This window comes from Bombina bombina, chromosome 6 (genome assembly GCF_027579735.1).
Source record: "Bombina bombina isolate aBomBom1 chromosome 6, aBomBom1.pri, whole genome shotgun sequence".
NCBI lineage: Eukaryota > Metazoa > Chordata > Amphibia > Anura > Bombinatoridae > Bombina > Bombina bombina.
Genome location: NC_069504.1, coordinates 315,582,204 through 315,606,869, shown reverse-complemented (window position 1 = coordinate 315,606,869; position 24,666 = coordinate 315,582,204). Strand labels below are relative to the sequence as shown.

General features: G+C 38.3%; 1 protein-coding gene across 1 annotated transcript in view; it reads right to left on the bottom strand.

Moving 5' to 3' along the window:
• The window catches only part of LIN7A (lin-7 homolog A, crumbs cell polarity complex component), an 88,209-nt gene extending 63,817 nt beyond the window's left edge, over positions 1-24,392 (bottom strand). Inside the window, exons 1-3 of the mRNA XM_053719239.1 lie at positions 24,330-24,392; positions 17,479-17,548; positions 1,258-1,376 (exon numbers count right to left, since the gene is read on the bottom strand). Of these exons, the coding sequence (XP_053575214.1) occupies positions 1,258-1,376; positions 17,479-17,548; positions 24,330-24,392 (252 nt within the window). The remainder of the gene's footprint in view (positions 1-1,257; positions 1,377-17,478; positions 17,549-24,329) is intronic.
• Positions 24,393-24,666: the final 274 nt, after the last annotated feature.

Genomic DNA, 24,666 nt, shown 5'->3' with positions numbered 1-24,666 from the left:
TGAAATAGTATTTCTAGTCTAATACTGTGTTTTAAATGTGATATTCAATTCGAATGTGATATTCGATTCAAATGTGACATTCGAATTCGAAATAGTATTTCTAGTCTTATACTGTGTTTTATAAATGTAATATTCAAATGTGATATTTGAATGTAACATTCGAATTCGAATGTGACATTCGAAAACTGTAAATAACATTCGAAAATCGAATTTTTAAGAATATTGGTTCTTATCAACATTCTATTATGTAAATCAAATTTCTACAATAACATTCGTTCTAACATTCAAATTCAGATATAAACACATTCGCCCATCCCTAGAGACAAGCCTAGTGCAATATAGCACTGCATTATATGAGAGTTTTGTTACACTTACATTTTGTGCATTGTATTTTATATTACTTTACATTTCAAAGTGGGTCCTTTCTGTATTATTGCATTTAAGCTTTGCCCTTTCTCATTTGTAATTTAATACATTTAAATTTTGATCTAGCAGTGTTTTTACACATTCTGATTATGCTTAGAAAGTTTCTGTTACTTTAATAACTTAGGATCATACTTTGTATAAAATTACATTGCACTTTGTATTTTCTCTATTAAAAACTGACAGCTTCAGAAAGTGGGAGGGACAAGGCAGTTCCCTGGGCTAAACAGGGGAGTTCCCAAGGTATGTCTGAGGCTCTCTCACAAATCTTGTGTCATTTTCTATGCAATTTAAACAATTTGTTAAAGTTACACAGAAACTGTTAAGGCATAATCAGAATTTGAAAATCACAATCCTAAATACACCCCTGTATACAAAATAAAATACAAAATAGAAAGTACAAAGTTTAAATGCAATAAAATGTAATCTAAAGAGTGAATTGATATAAAATAGAAAGCACAATGTGTAAATGCAGTAGAACTGTCATGTCAAGCAGTGCTATATTGCACTGAGCTTGTCTCTCCTTCACATACAGAAATGCAGGGAACATCCCTTGGAGAAGCAAAGCAAAATCTGCCTTTTGAATACAGGGATCTCACAGTGCTGGAGGATCATTTAAGAATATCTCACCTGAGCAGAGAGGTTTTGAATATCAGAGCCTGTATCACAACAGAAAAAGTTTGGGTTTCATATCCCTTTAATTATACCAACGTAACTTCTCAAAAATAGTCCAGCATGTTATTATAGTAATGGAAACAAACAACCAGAATTAAAAACAATCAATGTAAAACATAAATGGCTATTCTCTATATCTGGGTATTATAAATATCATACCTCTCGTATTGCTGTGCAGAATTCACTTTCCAGCACTTTTTTTAGTGACTGTAACTTATGTACGGGAACTTCTCCTGATGCTTCTAGTTTCTCTATCAATTCTATAGCCCGTGAAACATCTGTATGAATAAAACAAACACAGTATAAATACACAAAGAAAAGACAGTTTTATAGGTCAAGCACATAGCTCAATCAGTGTTTGTATAGCTACAACAGTACTATTTATGGTAGTGCCTTCTACATATGGTATACCTTATTTTACTCAGACCATAATCAACAAACTTTATGACTATTTACTGAATCCAATCTATATGTATCCAATGCTATGTATGTGACCGCTGTTTGCTTTGTGCAGGTAAGTGCAAACAGTATCTTGCCCTCTCTCTCACGTGGCCTGGATAAGTTGTTGTTTAGATATAATAAAAGAAAGAAAAAAAATATGGAGAAGGTGTGTTTGATTTGTTGCAGTGTTGTTTATGCGCTAGCATTTGACTGGGTTACAGATATTTAAGTTGTTGTTATTAGTTAGAGAATAGGAATATGTACATGTCACGTGGCAGGGGAAGGATGAAGTGTGTCATTGGCTTTGGGCTTTCCCAGCTGGGGTGAATTATACTTCTTTTTATTTGTTTTTAAAGCAAATTTAGAGTAAGTTTGTTAAAATAAATGGACAGTAATTCCAGACCTGATACATTTGTGCAAAATCTAAAATCCAGTTAAAATATTTAAGAGAAAGTTTTCAAGGTATTAATTTGGAGAGATCACTTTTAAGCACAAAAGCTAAGAAATTTTGAACTTTGAACCATCTGGCTATTATTAATATTACTATATAGGGAACCATCAATAACATGACTGATAACACCACATATAACTTATATCAGTGATTAGAGGATATACTATGATGATGTAATATATTTCCAGTTACCCTGTTTTGTGTCTTTTAAAAGGGTTTCAAAACATTAAAAAAAAAAAAAAGAAAACATAAGCTCTTTACACAATCTATATAAGGCATCTTGGAAGCTAAATGCATGCCCCTTCTGTTGGCTGACCATCACAGATTATGTATAGAAATATGGAGGAATTGATTTAGCAGTAACACTGTTGATAATATTTTATATAATTATTTTATACTATTAATACAGACATTTTATTTAGTTACTATTTTTTAATATTGTAAAAGATTTTTAAAATGTTTGTTTTGCTAGAACAAATGTCAGTAGATGGAATCCTCTGAGATAAAGAAAATAAATGTGCACAGAAGAATAAAACAAAGCTGCCCTAGTGGGTTTGCATATGCCAAGTGGTCCTTTAATCTCTTTCGGCTTTCTCCCCCCCCTTCTTTTTTCTCTCCTCTTCTTTTCTTCCTAGCTCTATGCTAAATTCTTTCAGATTATATATTGAGCTCATCTGAAGATTCTACTTTTGTGCCTTTATTTGATTTAAGGCCTGTTGTTCTATAGAAAGGAAGAGAATTAGTCTTTGTTCTTTGCAGATAGATTTATGGAACATTTTTCTATGCATCTTTATATTACCAAGTGCACCTTGTATGATGATATAACTCTACATTGGTTGGTTATAATTGTTTTGTACACTGATCATTTCAATAAAAATGTAAAAACAAAGCTGCACTGTGTAAAAAAAAACTATATTATTACATTTTCACCAAAAATAACATTTCTGAATAAGTTAGCTCTTAAATTAATTTAACATCCACCCAGCGCCTAAAGGAAAAAAACATATATATTTTTTTTGTTTTGTGAAACTTGTGGTGAAAGTCACAAAAAAATGATTGGGTATTTTTACCAAGAAATATATAGACTGATTCATTTTAACTCATTTGTATTCCGTTGCTTTAAGTCTTGGTAATTGAGTCTGTACATAACCACTTATTATTAATTAAGTATGTCAATGTTGAGCTAAGGAACCTCCACTTTAAATGTTCTATGGAACGAAGCGTTAACAAATGATATCAACATTGGTGTTTGCAATAAAAGACAGCCAAATAATTACGTTTTAAATTGTCATTACTGCTGCTTCAGAGATAACAAATTCCCTGTATTTTTTCAGTTACTTTGTAAGGGTGTCAACCAAGTATGTTTATGATTAAAAACAATGTAAGGATTTGAATATATTTTAATAGAGACATAATTAAAGGGTCTACTCGGTCTACACCTTAGTCATCTTAAAGTCTTACTTTAGATTAAGCTATAAACAGCCTTCTGCACCCTTTCTATATTATGTAGCAGTAACAGTAGAAAAGTTATTTTAAAATTTCTATTGTTTCTGGTCATTTTGAAATAGCTGCCAAGCTCTGCCCACTGATGACATCACGATCTGGGCTGATTTAAGGGCTTAACTAGTTACAAAAGACTCACTAGTTGGATTCAACAGACTGTCAATGCTATTCAGCAGAGTGCATAGATCCAGCTCAGATTGTGATGTCATCAGTGGGCAGAGCTTGGCAGCCATTTCAAAGTGACCAGAAACAATAGTCATTTTAAAATAACGTTTTTACTGTTACTGCTGCACGATATAGAAAAGGTGAAGGAGGTTATTTGCAGCGGAATCTAAAGTAAGACTTTAAAACGACTAAGGTGTAGACTGTCCCTTTAATGAAACCTGTAAACACATTGCAGTAAAAAAAAGTAAAAATTAAATACATTTATAGATTTGCTGCAGTTATTCCAAAAGTGCAAATTCTCAAAGTCTTTGCATGTAAAATTAAAACAAAAGTAATAAGCACTGAACAGTAGTGATGTCCCGAACTGTTCGCCCGCGAACCGTTCACAGCGAACATAGCTTGTTCGCGTTCGCGTTTGTGGGCGACCACATGGCGATGTTCGATCCGCCCCTATGTGTCATCATTGAGGAAACTTTGACCCTTTATGTCACAGCCGTCTGACACATTAGAGCCAATCAACATCAGACACTCCCTCACAAACCCTCCCAGCTACTCGGAATCCGCCATTTTAGACTCATAACGACCTTGCTTTCTTAATGAGAGGACGTGTTGTGTTTTTGCTCCTGACATTAATAGGAAAAACATAGCTAGGCTAGTGTATTTACAGTCCAGAAGGACTCCACTCATCTCTGCTGCAAGCACAGCACCCCAAAAAGCCCTTTTTAGGGCTATATTTCGTGCCGTTTTTTTTTTTTTTTTTTTTTATTAGCATTTGCCTGGCTTTCAGACTGTGTGTTTAAGGCTCACAGCATATGCTTCTGTGATTACTGACACCACTGATATCTCCCTAACAACATTAGTTTAAATTTAACTAACCAAAAAATTTAATTATTTTGCTAGTGTAATTTTTTTTCATTTTCTATCAGGCCTGTGTCACACAGCATATACTCTGGTTCATTGCTCTGTGCCAGCCACCAGTGTTAATATCCGTTTATAACATTATTTTAAATTTAAAAAAAAAAAAAAAAAAAAAATATTTTGCTAGTGTAATCTAATTACATTTACTATCAGGCCTGTGTCTGTCAGGCTTACTCAGCATTAATATACCTCATTTTTTGTCAGTCTTTTGGTTAATTGGTCTGTGCCAGGCATCCACCCAGCACTCATATCTTCTTCACCTTAATTTAAATTTAAAAAAATAAATTTTTACATTTGTTTGATAGTGTAATCTAATACAATTTTCTATCAGGCCTGTGTGTTTTGCTGACATACAGAGCCTACTGTGTTTACTTGCTGCCCTCCCTAGTCTATGAGCCACGACTCATATGTGTTTAACCTTTTTTTAATTTCCCGCCCCAAAAAATAATTTAAATAATTTTTCTAGTGTAATCTAATAGTATTTTCTATCAGGCGTGTGTTTATCTGACTTACAGAGCCTACTGTTTTTAATAGCTGCCCTTCCAAGGCTAGACAGCCACGACTCATATTTATGTGCTTAACCTTTTTCTTTAAATTGCCAAAAAAAGTCTTTAAATCATTATGCTAGTGTAATCTCATTTTATTTTCTATCAGGCCTGTGTCTAACTGTCTATCTGACTTACAAAGCATACTGTTGTTAATTGCTGCCCTACGTAGCAGCCAGCCAGTGCTACCACTCATATGTGCATTGCACTTCTTAACATTATTTTAATATTAAAATCTAAAATTTTAAAATATTTTGCTAGTGTAATCTAACTTAATTTTCTATCAGGCCTGTGTTTTTGTCACTTACACAGCATACTGTGTTAAATTGCTGCCCTACCTACCATCCACGACTCATATATGCCAGCCTGTGTGCCAGGCCCAACTAGCCAATTAGTGGCACCAATCATAATTCTTGTAACAGTATATAAAAAAATAAAAATCATAATATTTTGGACTGCGAATATTCAGTCTCCTAGTGTCCTTGAATTGCATTTACCTCCTGCCTGCCAGCCTTTTGTGCCAGGCTGTCTTGCCAACTATTTACACCAATCCTAATTGTTGTCACAGTATAGTTACTAATTAAAATTAAAAAATATTTGATTGTTGATCTTAATCCTCAGTTTGCTCGTGCCCTAGAATTGTACTTTTCTACTGCCTTCCAGGCCTGTGTGCCAGGCCTACTTGAAAAATATTTACACCAATCATATTTGTTGTCACAGTATTCTTATTAATTAAAAAATAAAATTTTGGGTAATATTTGTGGCGAATCCTCAGTTTGCTGGTGCCAGTGAATTGCACTTTCCTCCTGCCCTGCAGCCTGCTGTGTGCCAGGCCCACCTAGCCAATTATTGCCAGCAATCCTATTTCTTTTAACAGTATTGCCAAAATGGTCAATCATCACTGTTTTGACTGTCAGTAATCAGTCTCCTAGTGTCCTTGAATTGCATCTACCTCTTGCCTGCCAGCCTTTTGTGCCAGGCCGTCTTGCCAACTATTTACACCAATCCTAATTGTTGTCACAGTATAGTTACTAAATAAAATTAAAAAATTCTTGATTGTTGATCTTAATCCTCAGTTTGCTCGTGCCCTACAATTGCACTTTTCTACTGCCTTCCAAGCCTGTGTGCCAGGCCTACTTGAAAAATATTTACACCAATCATATTTGTTGTCACAGTATTCTTATTAATTAAAAATTTAAATTTTGGGTAATATTTGTGGCGAATCCTCAGTTTGCTGGTGCCAGTGAATTGCACTTTCCTCCTGCCTTGCAGCCTGCTGTGTGCCAGGCCCACCTAGCCAATTATTCCCAGCAATCCTATTTCTTTTAACAGTATTGCAAAAATTGTCAATCATCACTGTTTTGACTGTCAGTATTCAGTCTCCTAGTGTCCTTGAATTGCATTTACCTCCTGCCTGCCAGCCTTTTGTGCCAGGCCGTCTTGCCAACTATTTACACCAATCCTAATTGTTGTCACAGTATAGTTACTAATAAAAATTAAAAAATATTTGATTGTTGATCTTAATCCTCAGTTTGCTCGTGCCCTACAATTGCACTTTTCTACTGCCTTCCAAGCCTGTGTGCCAGGCCTACTTGAAAAATATTTACACCAATCATATTTGTTGTCAGAGTATTCTTAGTAATTAAAAATTAAAATTTTGGTTAATATTTGTTGGGAATCCTCAGTTTGCTGGTGCCAGTGAATTGCACTTTCCTCCTGCCTTGCAGCCTGCTGTGTGCCAGGCCCACCTAGCCAATTATTTCCAGCAATCATATTTCTTTTAACAGTATTGCAAAAATTGTCATTCATCAATGTTTTGACTGTCAGTATTCAGTCTCCTAGTGTCCTTGAATTGCATTTACCTCTTGCCTGCCAGCCTTTTGTGCCAGGCCGTCTTGCCAACTATTTACACCAATCCTAATTGTTGTCACAGTATAGTTACTAATTAAAATTACAAAATTTTTGATTGTTGATCTTAATCCTCAGTTTGCTCGTGCCCTAGAATTGCACTTTTCTCCTGCCTTCTAAGCCTGTGTGCCAGGCCTACTTTCAAAATATTTACACCAATCATATTTGTTTTCACAGTATTCTTAGTAATTAAAAATTAAAATTTTGGGTAATATTTGTGGCGAATCCTAAGTTTGCTGGTGCCAGTGAATTGCACTTTCCTCCTGCCTTGCAGCCTGCTGTGTGCCAGGCCCACCTAGCCAATTATTGCCAGCAATCCTATTTCTTTTAACAATATTGCAAAAATTGTCAATCATCACTGTTTTGACTGTCAGTATTCAGTCTCCTAGTGTCCTTGAATTGCATTTACCTCCTGCCTGCCAGCCTTTTGTGCCAGGCCGTCTTGCCAACTATTTACACCAATCATATTTGTTGTCACAGTATAGTTACTAATTAAAATTAAAAAAAATGTTATTGTTGATCTTAGTCCTCAGTTTGCTCGTGCCATTTAATTGCACTTTTCTACTGCCTGCCAGCTTGTGTGCCAGGCCCAACTATCCAATTAGTGCCAGCAATCATATTTCTTTTAACAGTATTGCAAAATTTGTCAATCATCACTGTTTTGACTGTCAATCTGCAGTCTACTAGTGCCCTTGAATTGCATTTTCCTCCTGCCTGCCTGCCTGTGTGCCAGTCCCAACTAGCCAATTAGTGCCACCAATCATATTTATTGTCACAGGATTGGAATTTTTGTTAATCATAACTGTTTTGACTATGATTCTTCAGTCTCCTAGTGCCATTGAATTGCAGTTTCCTTTCTCCCAGCGTGTGTGCCAGACAGGCCCATTTGCCAACTAGTACCAAACAATCATATTTGTTGTCACAGTACTTGTAATATTTAAAAAAATTAACAATTTGTTATTTTTAAAACATCTGTCTTTTTTGTTGTTGTCAGTCTCACAGCGTATACTGTGCCCACTTTCACAGTGCCACCACTCAATTGGTGTAATAGTATTGTTAGTGTCCATTTTAAAAAAAATGACAGGCAGAGGCAGGCCACCCTGCAGGTTCCGTGGTCGTGGTGCTGTGATTCCTTTAGACCCTACAAATATGCACATTGTTCAGACGCCGGGTGCCAGGGGGGACGCGAAAAGTTCCGAGGAGGACCTAGTTGAATGGCTAACACAGGACACCCAATCTTCTTCAGCTTCTGCTGCTAGTCCTCCTAACCTTGACACACCATCTACGTCCAGCTGTGCTTTGGGCAGGTCTCAAGTGACCAGTGCCACTCCCCCGCCTGTCGCCACCACCAACACTAGCACCACAGCCGCTTCACTTGATCTGTCACAGGAGTTATTGACACATCATTTGGAAGAAATGAGTGATGCGCAACCATCATTGACAGAGGATGTAGATAATAGTGATCAGTCTCAGTCAGGCAGCATTACCGACATGGAGGTACGGTGTGATGATGATGTTGTACCTGCTGCTGCTTCCTTTCTTGATGTTTCAGATACAAGTGAAGCGGTTGATGATGATGTGTCAGTGGATGTCACGTGGGTGCCTGCTAGAAGAGAAGAAGAAGAGGGGGAAAGTTCAGATGGGGAGACAGAGAGGAGGAGGAGGAGACGATTTGGAAGCATGGGGAGGTCGTCTCAAGGAGATAGTGGCACAGTCAGACAGCATGCATCGTCACCAGGGATCAGATAGACAGCATGCCGACGCCCATCAATGCATGCTCTTGCCACCACCAGAATGCCGTCATCGCAGAGCTCAGCAGTGTGGCATTTTTTTTGTGTGTCTGCCTCTGACAACAGCGATGCCATTTGCAACCTGTGCCAAAAGAAACTGAGTCGTGGGAAGTCCAACAGCCACCTAGGTACAACAGCTTTGCGAAGGCACATGGTCTCCCATCACAAAGGCCGATGGGAAGAACACATGAGTAGAAGCAGCACACAAAGTGAAAGCCGCCCTCCTCCTCCTGCTCCAGCATCTTCAGCCACGTCAACCAGTGCTGTCCTCCTTGCCCCCTCTCAACCATCCTCCACTCAGTCTCTCTTACGTAGCAGTTCCTGGTCATTTGCCCACAGTCAGGTGTCTGTCAAGGACATGTTTGAGCGTAAGAAGCCAATTTCTCAAAGTCACCCCCTTGCCCGGCGTCTGACAGCTGGCTTGTCTGAACTCTTAGCCCGCCAGCTTTTACCATACAAGCTGGTGGAGTCTGATGCTTTCAAAAAATTTGTATCTATTGGGACACCACAGTGGAAGGTACCTGGCAGAAATTTCTTTTCACAAAAGGCAATCCCAAACCTGTACTCTGTTGTGAGAAAGGAAGTTATGGCATGTCTGGCACACAGCGTTGGGGCAAGGGTCCATATGACCACGGATAGCTGGTCTGCAAAGCATGGTCAGGGCAGGTATATCACCTACACTGCGCATTGGGTAAACCTGCTGACTTCTGACAAGCATGGAATGCGTGGCTCTGCAGAAGAGTTGGTGACACCGCCACGACTTGCAGGCAGGCCTGCTGCTACCTCCTCTACTCCTCCTACTCCATCCTCTTCCCTAACCTCTTCCTTGGCTGAGTCCTCTTCAACTTCTGCGTCTTGCTCCACATCTATGGCACCCCCCAGCTCCCCAGGTACTATGCTACATCCCGGGTAAGGCAGTGTCACGCCTTCTTGGGGTTGACTTGCCTGAAAGCGGAGAGTCACACCGCACCAGCACTCCTGACCACCCTGAACGCACAGGTGGATCAGTGGCTGACTCCGCACCAACTGGAGATTGGCAAGGTTGTTTCTGACAATGGAAGAAATTTGGTGGCGGCATTGAAATTGGGCAAGTTGACACATGTGCCGTGCATGGCACATGTGTGTAATCTAATTGTACAACGATTTGTCCATAAGTACCCTGGCTTACAGGATGTCCTGAAGCAGGCCAGGAAGGTGTGTGGCCATTTCAGGCGTTCCTACATGGCCATGGCGCACTTGTCCGATATCCAGCGTCGAAACAATCTGCCAGTGAGGCGCTTGATTTGCGACAGCCCGACACGGTGGAATTCAACACTCCTAATGTTTGACCGCCTGCTCCAACAAGAAAAAGCTGTTTATGAGTATTTGTATGACCGGGGTGCTAGGCCAGCCTTTGGGGAGCTGGGGATATTTTTGCCAAATTACTGGACGCTCATGCGCAATGCCTGTAGGCTCATGCGTCCTTTTGAGGAGGTGACAAACCTTGTCAGTCGCACCGAAGGCACCATCAGCAACATCATACCATTTGTTTTCTTCCTGGAGCGTGCCCTGCGAAGAGTGCTGGATCAGGCCGTAGATGAGCGTGAAGAGGAAGAGTTGTGGTGTCCATCACCCCCACAAACAGCCTTATCAGCATCGCTTGCTGGACCTGCGGCAACGCAGGAAGAGGATTGTGAGGAAGAGGAGTCAGAGGAGGAATGTGGTTTTGAGGAGGAGGAGGAGGAGTAAGACCAAGCACAACAGGCATCCCAGGGTGCTCATTATTGTCACCTCTCTGGTACCTGTGGTGTTGTACGTGGCTGGGGGGAACAAGATACAATCAGTGAGATCAGTGAGGAGGAGGAACGGGACATGATTAGCTCGGCATCCAACCTTGTTCAAATGGGTTCTTTCATGCTGTCGTGCCTGTTGAGGGACCCTCGTATAAAAAAGCTGAAGGAGAACAACCTGTACTGGGTGTCCACACTCCTCGACCCCCGGTATAAGCATAAAGTACCTGAAATGTTACCAAATTCCCGCAAGTCAGAAAGGATGGAGCATTTTAAGAATAAATTAAAAACTATGCTTTACACAGCGTATAAGGGTGATGTCACAGCACCACGGGAATGTAACAGGGGAAGAGATGAAATTAATCCTCCTCCTCCTCCTCCCACTACCACGGCGGCAAGGACAGGACGCTTTCCTGATGTCTTGTTGATGGAGGACATGCGTACCTTTTTAACTCCCATGCACCATCAGAGCCTTTCGGGATCCAGCCTTAGAGAAAGACTCAACCGACAGGTAGCAGACTACCTAGCTTTAACTGCGGATCTCAACACTCTCAGGAGCGATGGACCCCTTGACTACTGGGTGTGCAGGCTGGACTTGTGGCCTGAGCTATCCCAATTTGCAATGGAACTTCTGGCCTTCCCCGCTTCAAGTGTCCTGTCCGAAAGGACTTTCAGTGCAGCAGGAGGTTTTGTCACTGAGAAGAGAAGTCGCCTAGGTCAAAAAAGCCTTGACTATCTCACTTTTATAAAAATGAATGAGGGCTGGATCCCGAAGGGACTGACATTGGGCGATACATTTGAATAAAAAAGGCCTGATGACGAGATGAGCTGGCTTGGGCTACAACTGGTACACAGGCTGGCCTTTTTTTTTTTTTTTATAAAGCCGGAGGACCGACCAAGCATCTTTATCCGTCTCTTGGTTGCTCTAAAATATCTCTGTGTTCCATCTATGCCATACCTGTACTCTATTGTGCAAAAGGGTGGCATATGTGGTGTTTCATGCTGTTGTGCCTGTTGCGGGTCGTGGCCCATGGTATAAAAAGGCTGAAAGAGAACGACCTGTAATGGGTGCCCCATCAAATTTTTAGAAAAATGTTCCTGGTTCCTCTCAATTATCTCTGGGTTTCTAAAATGGATGCCATACCTGTACTCGCTTGTGCAAAAGGATGGCATATGTGGTGGTGTTTCCTGCAGTTGTTTCTGTTGAGGGTGCTGGACCCTCTTATAAAAAAGCTGAAGGAGAACGGCCTGGAGTGGGAGTCCAAGCATGGTTTTTGGGGCTATTTCACTTTTCCAAACAATTATCTGTGGGTTTCTAAAATCAATGCCTTTCTTGTAATCTATTATTCAAAAGGATGACATATGTCCTCTTTCATGCTGTTGTTTTGGTTGAGGCTCCGGGACCCTCTTATGAAAAAGGCCTGAGGAAAAATAAGTGTACTGGGTGTCTAATCAATGTTTTTTTCTATTTCCCGGTTGCAAATAATGATCTGTGGGTTTCTAAAATCAATGCCTTTCTTGTAATCTATTATTCAAAAGGATGACATATGTCCTCTTTCATGCTGTTGTTTCGGTTGAGGCTCCGGGACCCTCTTATTAAAAAGGCCTGAGGAAAAATAAGTGTACTGGGTGTCTAATCAATGTTTTTTTCTATTTCCCGGTTGCAAATAATGATCTGTGGGTTTCTATAATCAATGCCTTTCTTGTAATCTATTATTCAAAAGGATGACATATGTGCTCTTTCATGCTGTTGTTTCGGTTGAGGCTCCGGGACCCTCTTATTAAAAAGGCCTGAGGAAAAATAAGTGTACTGGGTGTCTAATCAATGTTTTTTTTCTATTTCCCGGTTGCAAATAAAGATCTGTGGGTTTCTAAAATCAATGCCTTTCCTGTAATCTATTATTCAAAAGGATGACATATGTCCTCTTTCATGCTGTTGTTTCGGTTGAGGCTCCGGGACCCTCTTATTAAAAAGGCCTGAGGAAAAATAAGTGTACTGAGTGTCTAATCAATGTTTTTTTCTATTTCCCGGGTCATATAAATGATCTGTGGGTTTCTATAATCCATGCCTTTCTTGTAATCTATTATTCAAAAGGATGACATATGTCCTCTTTCATGCTGTTGTTTCGGTTGAGGCTCCGGGACCCTCTTATTAAAAAGGCCTGAGGAAAAATAAGTGTACTGGGTGTCTAATCAATGTTTTTTTCTATTTCCCAGTTGCAAATAAAGATCTGTGGGTTTCTAAAATCAATGCCTTTCCTGTAATCTATTATTCAAAATGATGACATATGTCCTCTTTCATGCTGTTGTTTCGGTTGAGGCTCCGGGACCCTCTTATTAAAAAGAGTCTAAAACAAGTTGGGGGAGGGGTGCGCTCAAATACAGAGCTGTGAGTGGGACTTAGTCTATTGCTTATAACTAATATATTTATTTCTATATTTTGGCAACCTAGTTAGGGAACGTATATTGCCGTGATAACATATGATTATATGGTGGGGGGATATTATATGTGAATCCTCAATAGGATAAGGTACAGGTGTGTGTGCAATGTGGTTCGTTACAAATTGTGATACAATATGTTGCAAGATACAATGCTTAAAGTGCAATATATATATGGTGGAAACAAACAACAATATGTGGTGTAAAAAACAGATACTTCCTAATTAAAACAAAACAAATATTCAATTGAATTAATATTCAGTTTATAGATATAAGCAAATAAAAACAAATAAAAACAAATAAAATGAGCATATCTTTGCGATGGAGTATAACAAATAATTCACTAAGTTAGTGAAAATGGTGTCGGTAAAAATAACTTGTCAGCATAGACAAAAATACTGGGATTTGGCTGATATGTTAATAGACACTCTTAGTCAAACTATGTCCTTGAAAGGATATGATGATTATAGTTCAGCATGAAATGTAAAAGTTAAAAGTTGTGGCCACAACTATTTGTAAGGGATCCAAAGAGCTCCAAAGAGCTATTTCCTGTTTGGGTAGCTTGTGTAGCTTGTAATGTCCCGTTATTGAAAATGGAGTATACGGAGTTCTTATGATGCTCACCCCTACCGGACTACCGATATCCCTTACCTCCTCTTCTACTAACGTGGGTTATGGGAAGGTTTGTAATTAACCCGGGATGTGTCTCAGTTCGGCGTGTTGCCATGTAGCTGTGGTAGTATGTGAGCGTCTCACCTTCAAATTTCCCGGTCAGTCCTTCCTACCCTGACGTCTACACAGAGTAGTCACGTGGTCCTCGGAGGTCCAATCGGATAGCCGGGTCGTTGGGGGGAGTGGTGCGATAGCGGTTCTATCGGATTTGCTTGCTGGAGCCAAATTCGGTCACACTGGATTGTCAAAATCTCTTATTAAAAAGGCCTGAGGAAAAATAAGTGTACTGAGTGTCTAATCAATGTTTTTTTCTATTTCCCGGGTCATATAAATGATCTTTGGGTTTCTATAATCCATGCCTTTCTTGTAATCTATTATTCAAAAGGATGACATATGTCCTCTTTCATGCTGTTGTTTCGGTTGAGGCTCCGGGACCCTCTTATTAAAAAGGCCTGAGGAAAAATAAGTGTACTGGGTGTCTAATCAATGTTTTTTTCTATTTCCCAGTTGCAAATAAAGATCTGTGGGTTTCTAAAATCAATGCCTTTCCTGTAATCTATTATTCAAAAGGATGACATATGTCCTCTTTCATGTTGTTGTTTCGGTTGAGGCTCTGGGACCCTCTTATTAAAAAGGCCTGAGAAAAATAAGTGTACTGAGTGTCTAATCAATGTTTTTTTCTATTTCCCGGGTCATATAAATGATCTCTGGGATTCTAAAATCAATGCCTTTCCTGTAATCTATTATTCAAAAGGATGACATATCTCCTCTTTCATGCTGTTGTTTCGGTTGAGGCTCTGGGACCCTCTTATTAAAAAGGCCTGAGGAAAAATAAGTGTACTGAGTGTCTAATCAATGTTTTTTTCTATTTCCCGGGTCATATAAATGATCTCTGGGATTCTAAAATCAATGCCTTTCCTGTAATCTATTATTCAAAAGGATGACATATCTCCTCTTTCATGCTGTTGTTTCGGTTGAGGCTCCGGGACCCTCTTATTAAAAAGGCCTGAGGAAAAATAAGTGTACTGGGTGTCTAATCAATGTTTCTTTCTATTTCCCGGGTCATATAAATGATCTCTGGGATTATAAAATAAATGCCTTAACTGTAATCAATTGTTCACAAGGATGCCATATGTCCTCTCTCATGCTGTTGTTTCAGTTGAGGCTCCGGGAGCCTCTTATAAAAAGGCCTAAGGATAAAGAAGTGTTCTGGGTGTCCAATCAATTTTTTTTTTTATTTCACAGTTGTAAAAAAATTATCTATGGCTTTGTAAAATCTATGCCTTACCTGTCATCTATTGTTCAAAAGGATGCCATATGTCCTCTTTCCTGCTGTTGTTTTTGTTGGGGGTCCGGAACACTATTCTAAAAAGGCCGAAGGAGAACGACCTGATTGGTGTCCAATCATGTTTTTGTTTTCAATTTCACGGTTCATAATAAATATCGCAGTGTAACTAACTGCCATACCTGTACTCTGTTGTTCAAAAGGATGGCATATGTGGTGTTTCATTCTGTTGTGGTTGTTGAGGGTCGTGGCCGTGGGACAGTGTATAAAACAGTGTATAAAACAGCTGAAGGAGAACAACCTGTACAGCCTTGCTCCTCTTTTTAGGCAGGCCAGCTCTTTGCATACATGCCCACAGACTCTGTAACGCATGCCTCTTTTAGGGAGAGGTGCAGCCATAATGCAGGGTCAGAACCTCTGCCTGCAACTGTTATACTTGATTTTGCGAAAGGAAGTAACCTTACCATGGTTCCCTGCACGCACGTATTGTTGTTATATTTTTGGTGAGGGTAATCATGATGGCCATGTAGACCACCACCACTGAGAGTCCTGGAAGTAACAGGGATGAGATGAAAGAGCTAAGAATAGTAGAACTTGAAACAACAGAGTTAGCCATGGGTGTTAGTGCAAAACCGCTTGGCTTTTTTTTGGCTTTGGGTGCGGCTATTCATGCAGGCCATATAGAGCTGCCACCATTCGGTGTCGTATCAGCTATTAAACTAATAAGAACAGTACTACCAAAATACAGCCAATGAAGGGCCTTAGGAAGACTGAGCCAAGGTTGGATTGTAGTATTTGGTTAGGCTAATCAAGATGGCCATGTAGACCACCACTGAGAGTCCTGGAAGTAACAGGGATGATGAGATGAAAGTGCTAAGAATAGTACTACTTGAAACAACAGAGTTAGCCATGGGTGTTAATCCAAGACCGCTTGGATTTATTTTTGTATTGGGTGCGGCTAATCTTGCAGGCCATATAGAGCTGCCACCATTCGGTGTTGTATCAGCTATAAAAATAATAAGAACTGTACTATCAAAATACAGCCAATGAAGGGCCTATGAAGACTGAGCAAAGGTTGGATTGTAGTATTTTGTTCGGCTAATCATGATGGCCATGTAGACCACCCGTAACAGGGATGCTAAGAATAGTACTAATTGAAACAACCGAGTTAGCCATGGCTGTTAGTCTAAGACCACTCTGCTTTTTTTGGGGTTTGGGTGCAGCTAATCATGAAGGCCAGATAGACCTGCCACCATTTGGTGTTGTAACAGGTATTAAACTGCAAAGAACAGTACTACTTAACACAACCTACTTACCATGGGTCCCAGAGCATATGTTTGGTTATTATATTTTGTAAGGGTAATCATGCAGGACATATAGACCTCCACCGATAGGGTGAGTATGAGTAACAGCTATTAAAATGCGAAGGACATTACTAATTAACACAACATAGTTACCATGGGTCGCAGACCAAGAGCAGATGTCTTATTATTATATTTTGATTGGGTAATCATCCAGGCCGTATAGACCTCACCAAATAGGGGGAGTTACAGAGATTAAAGTGCTAAGAATGGTAGTACTTAAAACACAACCTAGTTAAAATAGGTACCAGACCGCATGTCTTATTATTATATTTTTTCAGGGTAATCAGGCAGGCCATATAGAACACCCCCGATAGGGGGGGGGGGGAAAGGGATTAAAGTGCTAAGAAAAGTACTAATTAACACAAGCTAGTTGGGTCCAAGAACGCATGTTTAATTATTAGACTTTATTAGGGTAATTATATATCTAACAAATCTATCTATTTCTCTTCTATCGATTCTATCTAACTATAAATCTATGTATATCTATCTATCCTATCTATCAATCTATCTTCTGTCCGGGATGTTTTGAGACAGCCACTTTGGGAATGTTAGTTGATTTAGGCCCATTATGGCTTAAAAGCAGACTCTGCATAAACTATGTAATTTTCCATGGGAGTTTTGCCAGGGATCCCCCTCCAGCATGCGACAGTCCAGGTGTTAGTACCCTTGAAACAACTTTTCCATCACTATTGTGGCCAGAAAGAGTCCTTGTAGGTTTTAAAGTTCGCCTGCCTATTGAATTCAATGGCGGTTCGCGGGTTCGCGAACAATACCGAACCGAAAATTTTAGGTTCGCGACATCACTACTGAACAGCGGGAATAAAAGTGACATTAGGGTAAATACTTCTACTACATATGAAGAGTTACTTTGACAGTGTGATAAAAGCCAGTAATGAAGATATTTGTGTGAAAAGTTGAGGTATTTGTCAAATACAAGAACAAGTAACATACCAGAAGCATTAAGAACAGAAAAGTAAAAGACAAAATGAAGTTTCTAGAGCAGTCTTATGAATATGTGAGGGAACCATAACCATTGGCAGGTAGGATTGCCACCATGGCCATGTTTTCCTGAACACTTATGAATTACACATGCAGCAGGGTGTGCAGAGGGGAATTGCACCCCTGCATACCCTGTAGCATGTGTAACTCATAAGTGTCCAGGAAAACGTGACTGAGGTGGTAACTTTGTTGACAGGCGTTCTGAAAGACATTCAGAAATATAAAAAATCTAAAATGCCTTTTCCTCACCAACTACTATAACAGAAATAGGAGTAAAATCTTCAGATAATCTTATATGTTTTGGTCACAGGGATCACCCTGTATTTTCTAAAAAGGGTTACCACAGCAAGGTCACTATTTTAACACTTATTTTCCTACACCAAAATGTATATTAGACATCCTGAATTTTACTGCAGGCCTCCATAGTCTATTATATTGAATTAATGCACCTGCACTATAATCTGACAAATGCTTGTGCGCCCTAGACTATCACTCAAGAGATAAAATATAATTTTCGACTTGTAATATGAGAGCAAAAACGGAAGTGGTATGGATTGCACTCAAGAGATGTTAAAGGGACATGAAACCCAACATTTTTCATTTGATTCAGATAGAGCATAACATATTAAACAACTTTCCAGTTTACTTCTATTATCAAATTTGCTTCATTCTCTTGGTATCCTTTGTTGAAGGAGCAGCAATGCACCATTGGAAACCAGCTGAACAGATCAGATGAGCCAATGACAGGAGACACATGGGCAGCTACCAATCAGCAGATAGCTCCCAGTAGTGCATATTGCTGCCCCTGAGCCTACCTATAGGTATGCTTTTCAACAAATGATTCCAGACAATGAAGAAAATTAGATAACTTGGAAAGTTGTCTAAAACTGCTTGCTCTATTTGAATTGTGAAAGTTTAATTTTTACTTTACTGTCCCTTTAATGCAACGGTGATAAAAAAAATTGTGCTACAATTATAATTTAGTGCACTATTTGTTTTTTACTTTGTAAGTATAGATAATGGACCAGGAATCATCAAGGTATATTACAGGTACTAAAGTGCTTATAATGGATAAGTACCATTCTATCCTTTTTCAGCACTCCTGAATGTAATGAGTTCAGGATCAATGAGTAGCAAATAGTATTCTAATTTAGATCTCTGTAATCAACATATCTCCTCAGTGTGAAATCCTTATTTTCCTCAAAGCACGTTCCTTTCTCAACTAGAGAATGCCCAGGCAAATAAACACTATATTCTCTTTTTCAGGAAGATAATTGCATTAATATTAATGCATCTTTTCCAATTCTGCATTTACAGCAGAAATAAGTTAAACATTTTTTTTTTTTGTTCTCTACAGTTTTGCAAAAAAAATAAACATAAACTTAACTTTTTATGTATAACTGGTCTGGCCCCATCTCCACCTGTATGATCCAATTTATTCATTTGAATGCAATGTGATTCATCTCAGTTTGCACAAGGCCATCTCATAGACAGCATATACATTATCTGATTATATATTTTTTCTGCCATAAAAACTAGAAATCAGAGAGGGGTCCAGGACAGCTTTGGGTAAAGAGGCACATTTACATTCATTGTTTGGGAAAACACAGTATTCAAAAATATATGTTTTCCTTTTTATGCAAGAATATTGTTAAGCTTATTACATACTATATTACTATGTTACAAAACCTTTCAGGGAATACCTCAATCTAGTAAATCTATGTGAATGTTATGTTTACTGAAAATCTATTCAGTAATGACTTAAAGGGACACTGAACAAAAAATTTTTCTTTTGTGATTCAGATAGAGCATGCACTTTTAAGCAACTTTCTAATTTACTCCTATTATCAATGTTTATTTGTTCTCTTGCTATCTTTATTTGAAAAAGAAGGCATCTAAGCTTTTTTTTTTGGTTCAGCACTTTTTTATTGGTGGATGAATTTATCCACCAATCAGCCAGGACAACACAGGTTGTTCACCAAAAATGGGCCGGCATCTAAACTTACATTCTTGCATTTTATAAAGATACCAAGAGAATAAAGAAAATTTGATAATAGGAGTAAATTAGAAAGTTGCTTAAAATTTCATGCTCTATCTGAATAACAAAAGAAAAAAATTGGGTCCAGTGTCCCTTTAAGGCTAGATTTCAAGTGGAGAGCTAAATTATCATGTGCCTGCAAACGGGCAAATTTGCCCGTTTGTGGGCCCGCGATAACTAATCACCCATTACAAGTCGCTGGTTAATTCTTCCGCAAGCTTGCGGTAGCAGTTAGAACTTATAAAATTAACGAGAGATCAGATCTCTGGTTAATTTTATAAATGTGCCCCAAAATACAGTCTAGCATATTTTATTAAAAAAATAAAGATTGCAGCATCTTTATTTTTTAATAAAATGAGTGCCTAGGCAGTATTTTGTGACAAAAGTTAGTGAGAGTGGAATGCCTTTACATTGCGGTCTATGGAAACTGTGTGTTCCCTGTAAATATATATACAGTATATATATATATATATATATATATATATATATATGCTTATATACATATATATTTATGTGTTAATATGTGTATATACACATATTAACACATAAATATATATATATATATATATATATATAATCATATACAAATATATTTAAAATTGCTGCCATCACTGTGCTACTTACCCCCTTCGCTGCGCTGAAGTTCTGATGCCGCCCCTGACGGCATCAGAACGAGGCTCCCATAGGAGCCTATGGAGGCGCGCTCTCGTGTGCGCAATACTTTCAAGCAATGCGAACGCGAGGTCGCGTTCACATTGCTGTGAACTTGTAATAGCAGTGCACATTAGAGTGCGCGGGTATTGCACAGTGGAGTGCAAATATCACTTTAATGAAAGCGATATTTAACCCTCCACTTGTAATTTGGCCCTTATTAATGAGGTAGGTGTGCTATGGGATTGTTTTCTTAGTGAAGCGTGACAAATTACTGAAAAAGATGGAAATCACTGTTTCACCTGTTATCATTGTTTGAAAACCGCAGGATAACCTATCTTATATTTTCAAATGCATTTGTTCCACAAAGACTCCACCTAAACCTTGCATGAGGATGATTTCAGACCAGTATTCCAACCCTCTCCTACATATTTCCAAAGGATTTGGGGATATTTCAAATTTAACGCCTTGGAACACCTTGTTGAAAACTTGTTTGTGCCTTATTTATAGAGGCATTTCTTGTCTCATTACACATTTCTTTTTCAACGTTATAGTTACTACACATGCTCAGCTCATGTGCTATAGTGTAAAATATACTTACTACACATGCTCAGCTCATGTGCTATAGTGTAAAATATAGTTACTACACATGCTCAGCTCATGTGCTATAGTGTAAAATATAGTTACTACACATGCTCAGCTCATGTGCTATAGTGTAAAATATAGTTACTACACATGCTCAGCTCATGTGCTATAGTGTAAAATATAGTTACTACACATGCTCAGCTCATGTGCTATAGTGTAAAATATAGTTACTACACATGCTCAGCTCATGTGCTATAGTGTAAAATATAGTTACTACACATGCTCAGCTCATGTGCTATAGTGTAAAATATAGTTACTACACATGCTCAGCTCATGTGCTATAGTGTAAAATATAGTTACTACACATGCTCAGCTCATGTGCTATAGTGTAAAATATAGTTACTACACATGCTCAGCTCATGTGCTATAGTGTAAAATATAGTTACTACACATGCTCAGCTCATGTGCTATAGTGTAAAATATAGTTACTACACATGCTCAGCTCATGTGCTATAGTGTAAAATATAGTTGAAATCACACATTTGCATTCTACATATTGTACACAATTTTAATTTGACCATTTAAAAGTATATTTATTATTACATAAAGGAGTAAATTAAAAAGTTGCTTAAAACGTCATGCTCTATCTTAATCATGAAAGAACAAATTTGGGTTTAGCATCCCTTTAATTTTGGTCTCTGTGTCCCTTTAATTGAAGTGCTCGAAGCTAAGAGAATGTTATACAATTTCTCCAGCATCACTACTAACTCATGGTAGAAAAATTTAGTACTTGTTACAACAGAGACAAAAATATAAACAAATTATAAAAATACTTTTTACATATATCAGGATGAACGTATATAATTGTGGTACTAAACCAATTCTTTTACATTTTTTATATTTTGTGATGTTGGATGCTGAAGAAACATAAACACATAACTTTTCAATAGCAGATAAGAACCATATGCCTACCAAGTTGGTCTCGAATTAAAAAAAAAATGTAAGCTTATTTAGTTAATAGAATAGCCTAATACTTATCCCAGGCATTCTCAAAGACCCCCATATTGTCCATATCACCATTAATGGAAAGAATAATTAAGGAATCATTTATTTATTTTGTAAGCAGACCCTCATATTTTTTTCAATATTACCACATTTTTCATACAAAATCGTTGAAATCTTGTTAACATTTCTCCATAATTTAAATGTTAAAGCAATGCCTTTTATTACACAAATGTCCCTTGGTAATTTTATGTTTGGGAAACTTGTCACTGCCAAGCCTGGTGTGAGCAGGACACAATTAAGGATTAGGCATCTACTTCTTATCATCTGTGTTTTGTTCAGAAGCTGCAATACAGAGCTGATCTTGAGTAAAGATTTAAGTATTTGTTTAACACCTTTGTGGGGAACAAATAAAGTCACTACAGAGCAACTGAGTACTAATACAATACTCAATTTAAATTAAAGAATTTTTATTATTGAACTACTGTCTATTTCCCCCTAGCTATGGTATGACTTCAGCTTCAAAGGGACAGTTCACCCAAAAATGTTCTCCCCTTTAAATTGTTCCCAATGATTAATTTTACCTGCTGGGGTGTTTTAAATCGTTTTAATCCTTTACCCCAATTTTTGCATTTGAAATAGGTGATTTATGCCTCTATTTATCAAAGTCTGGCGAACCTGATCCAACAGTGCGGATCAGGTCCGCCAGAACTCGCTGAATGCGGGGAGCAATATGCTCTCCATATTCAGCATTGCACCGCCAGCAGGGGGGTGTCAATCAACCCGATCGTACTTGATCGGGTTGAATTGCAGCGATGTCTGTCCGCCTGCTCAGAGCAGGCGGACAGGTTATGGAGCAGCGGTCTTTAGACCGCTGCTTCATAATTGGTCTCGCCAGAAACACGGGGCCTCAATTTTGGCATTTGAAATAGCTGATTTAGGCCTCTATTTATCAAAGTCTGGCGAACCTGATCCGACAGTGCGGATCAGGTCTGCCAGAACTCGCTGAATGCGGAGAGCAATATGTTCTCCGTATTTAGCATTGCACCAGCAGCTCAGAGCAGGCGGACAGGTTATGGAGCAGCGGTCTTTAGACCGCTGCTTCATAATTGGTGTTAATGGCGAGCCTGCAGGCTCGCCAGAAACACGGGGCCTCAAGCTCCGTACAGAACTTGATAGATAGGCCCCTTAGCCTGTGGTATCCCAACCTATACTGAAAGTTTCTATACTGGAGTATATTCTATTGAATAGCCTAAGTAAACACAACCAGCAGAAGAGATTAGACTCTCAGTTAGCTGATAATAAGGAAAGCAAAGGAACAGATAAAGTATATCTAGATGTAAATAGCATAGTATTTTCTACGGAATTCTCATTACAATATAACAAAATATGTGGAATTATTAAAACACATCTACATTTTCTAAAAGGTGATGAGATCCTACAATCATATGTTAAAGATTGCAAGTTTGTGGCCAAAAAAACTCCAACCTTGGCTACTAGGCTTTCTCCTAGTTTGGTTAATTCCAAAATAGAGGCTAAAGCCAACTGGCTAAGGGGTAAGGGAAATTTTAGAGCACACCTGAACAATTGCCCAACTTGTGACAATATGGCTTTTACAAATACATTTTTTAGCAATGTCACAGGTGAATGCTTTGATATAGATTTTTATGCCACCTGCCTAACTGACCATATAGTATATTTACTGGATTGTCAGTTATGTGAGGCTCAATATACAGGTCAATCTACTAGAATCCTGAGAGCTTGTGCTAGGGAACATCTATGAGATGTAAAAAATTATAATAAGGACTCTGCTTTGGCATAATATTTTAATCTTATCCATCTCACCAATGTACCCAATTTTACAATTAAAGTAATTGATATAGCTAGGATTCCCCAAAGAGGTGGTAATGCGGCCAAAATATTGGACAAGAAGGAACTATTCTGGATCTATAAACTAAGGACCAAACTACCATTGGGCATGAATTTAGAATGGGATATGAGATACTATGTGGAGTAAAAATATATATATACTTTTTAACATATATACATTCATATACACATGCATCTGTATGTTTTGCAGAATTTTGATTGGTGCTGCTCATGACTATGATGAGTAATATGAAGCAACAGATTTATGCTTGTGTATATGATGTATATTGCATTACTCAGTATCATGTGTTGGTGTTGGGATATTGTTTCTTCTCCCTTGTTTGCAACATTATTATTTTTATTATTACTTTTCATTAACTTTTCATGATATTAATTACCTTGTTTTCTTAAATTATATATATTGATCAATGAATGTAAGCCAACTTTTGTCATTTACACAAGTAATTTTGTTTTTAAATTTTTGGCAGTTACATTTATAAAGGGATTGCACTCTTCATTATGTGTATTAGTCTGTTTGACAATTAAGTTTTCACGTCAGTATACAGACAATGTTTTCATTGGTGCTTCAGCCTTTAAATGTAACAGCTGTTTTTACTTGCTTTTAGCATCTATGAGTAAGCACTTTACAGCGTGAAACATGTAAGATAGCTGGAACCTTTTTTGGCGTGTCTTATCCTTCGTATTTTATTGGAATAAAGTGTTTTTTCAACTGTTGCTCAGCAGGCTTCTGTTTTGTTTTTTGCTGAGTTTTTGCGGTAGTCCACCGCTTTTAGTTGACTCCACACACCCCTTTGCCAGGCTTGGTCTGTTCCTTACATCCGTTTTGTGTTTGCGGAAGTTCTCTGCAGAGGTACCATCTCTTTCTCTCAGTGGGGTCATGATAGTTAAGTAATAAAATGACAATCTTCCATTCTTTTCTCTAAGTATTGAGCTTTGGTTTTCTAGACAAATATAAGATAAGGAAGCAAGTGTGTGTACACAAAGTGATAACATAATGAGATCTGATATTACCTGAAGCTCAATCCATTGTAATAGGCTGTGGTTTAAAAGCACAAAACCTGCTACTTCGTATACACAAATAAACCAAAAAATGCAATCACTCATACATTTTAAACTCTGCAGTTGGCATAACACATCATTGAAAATACATTAA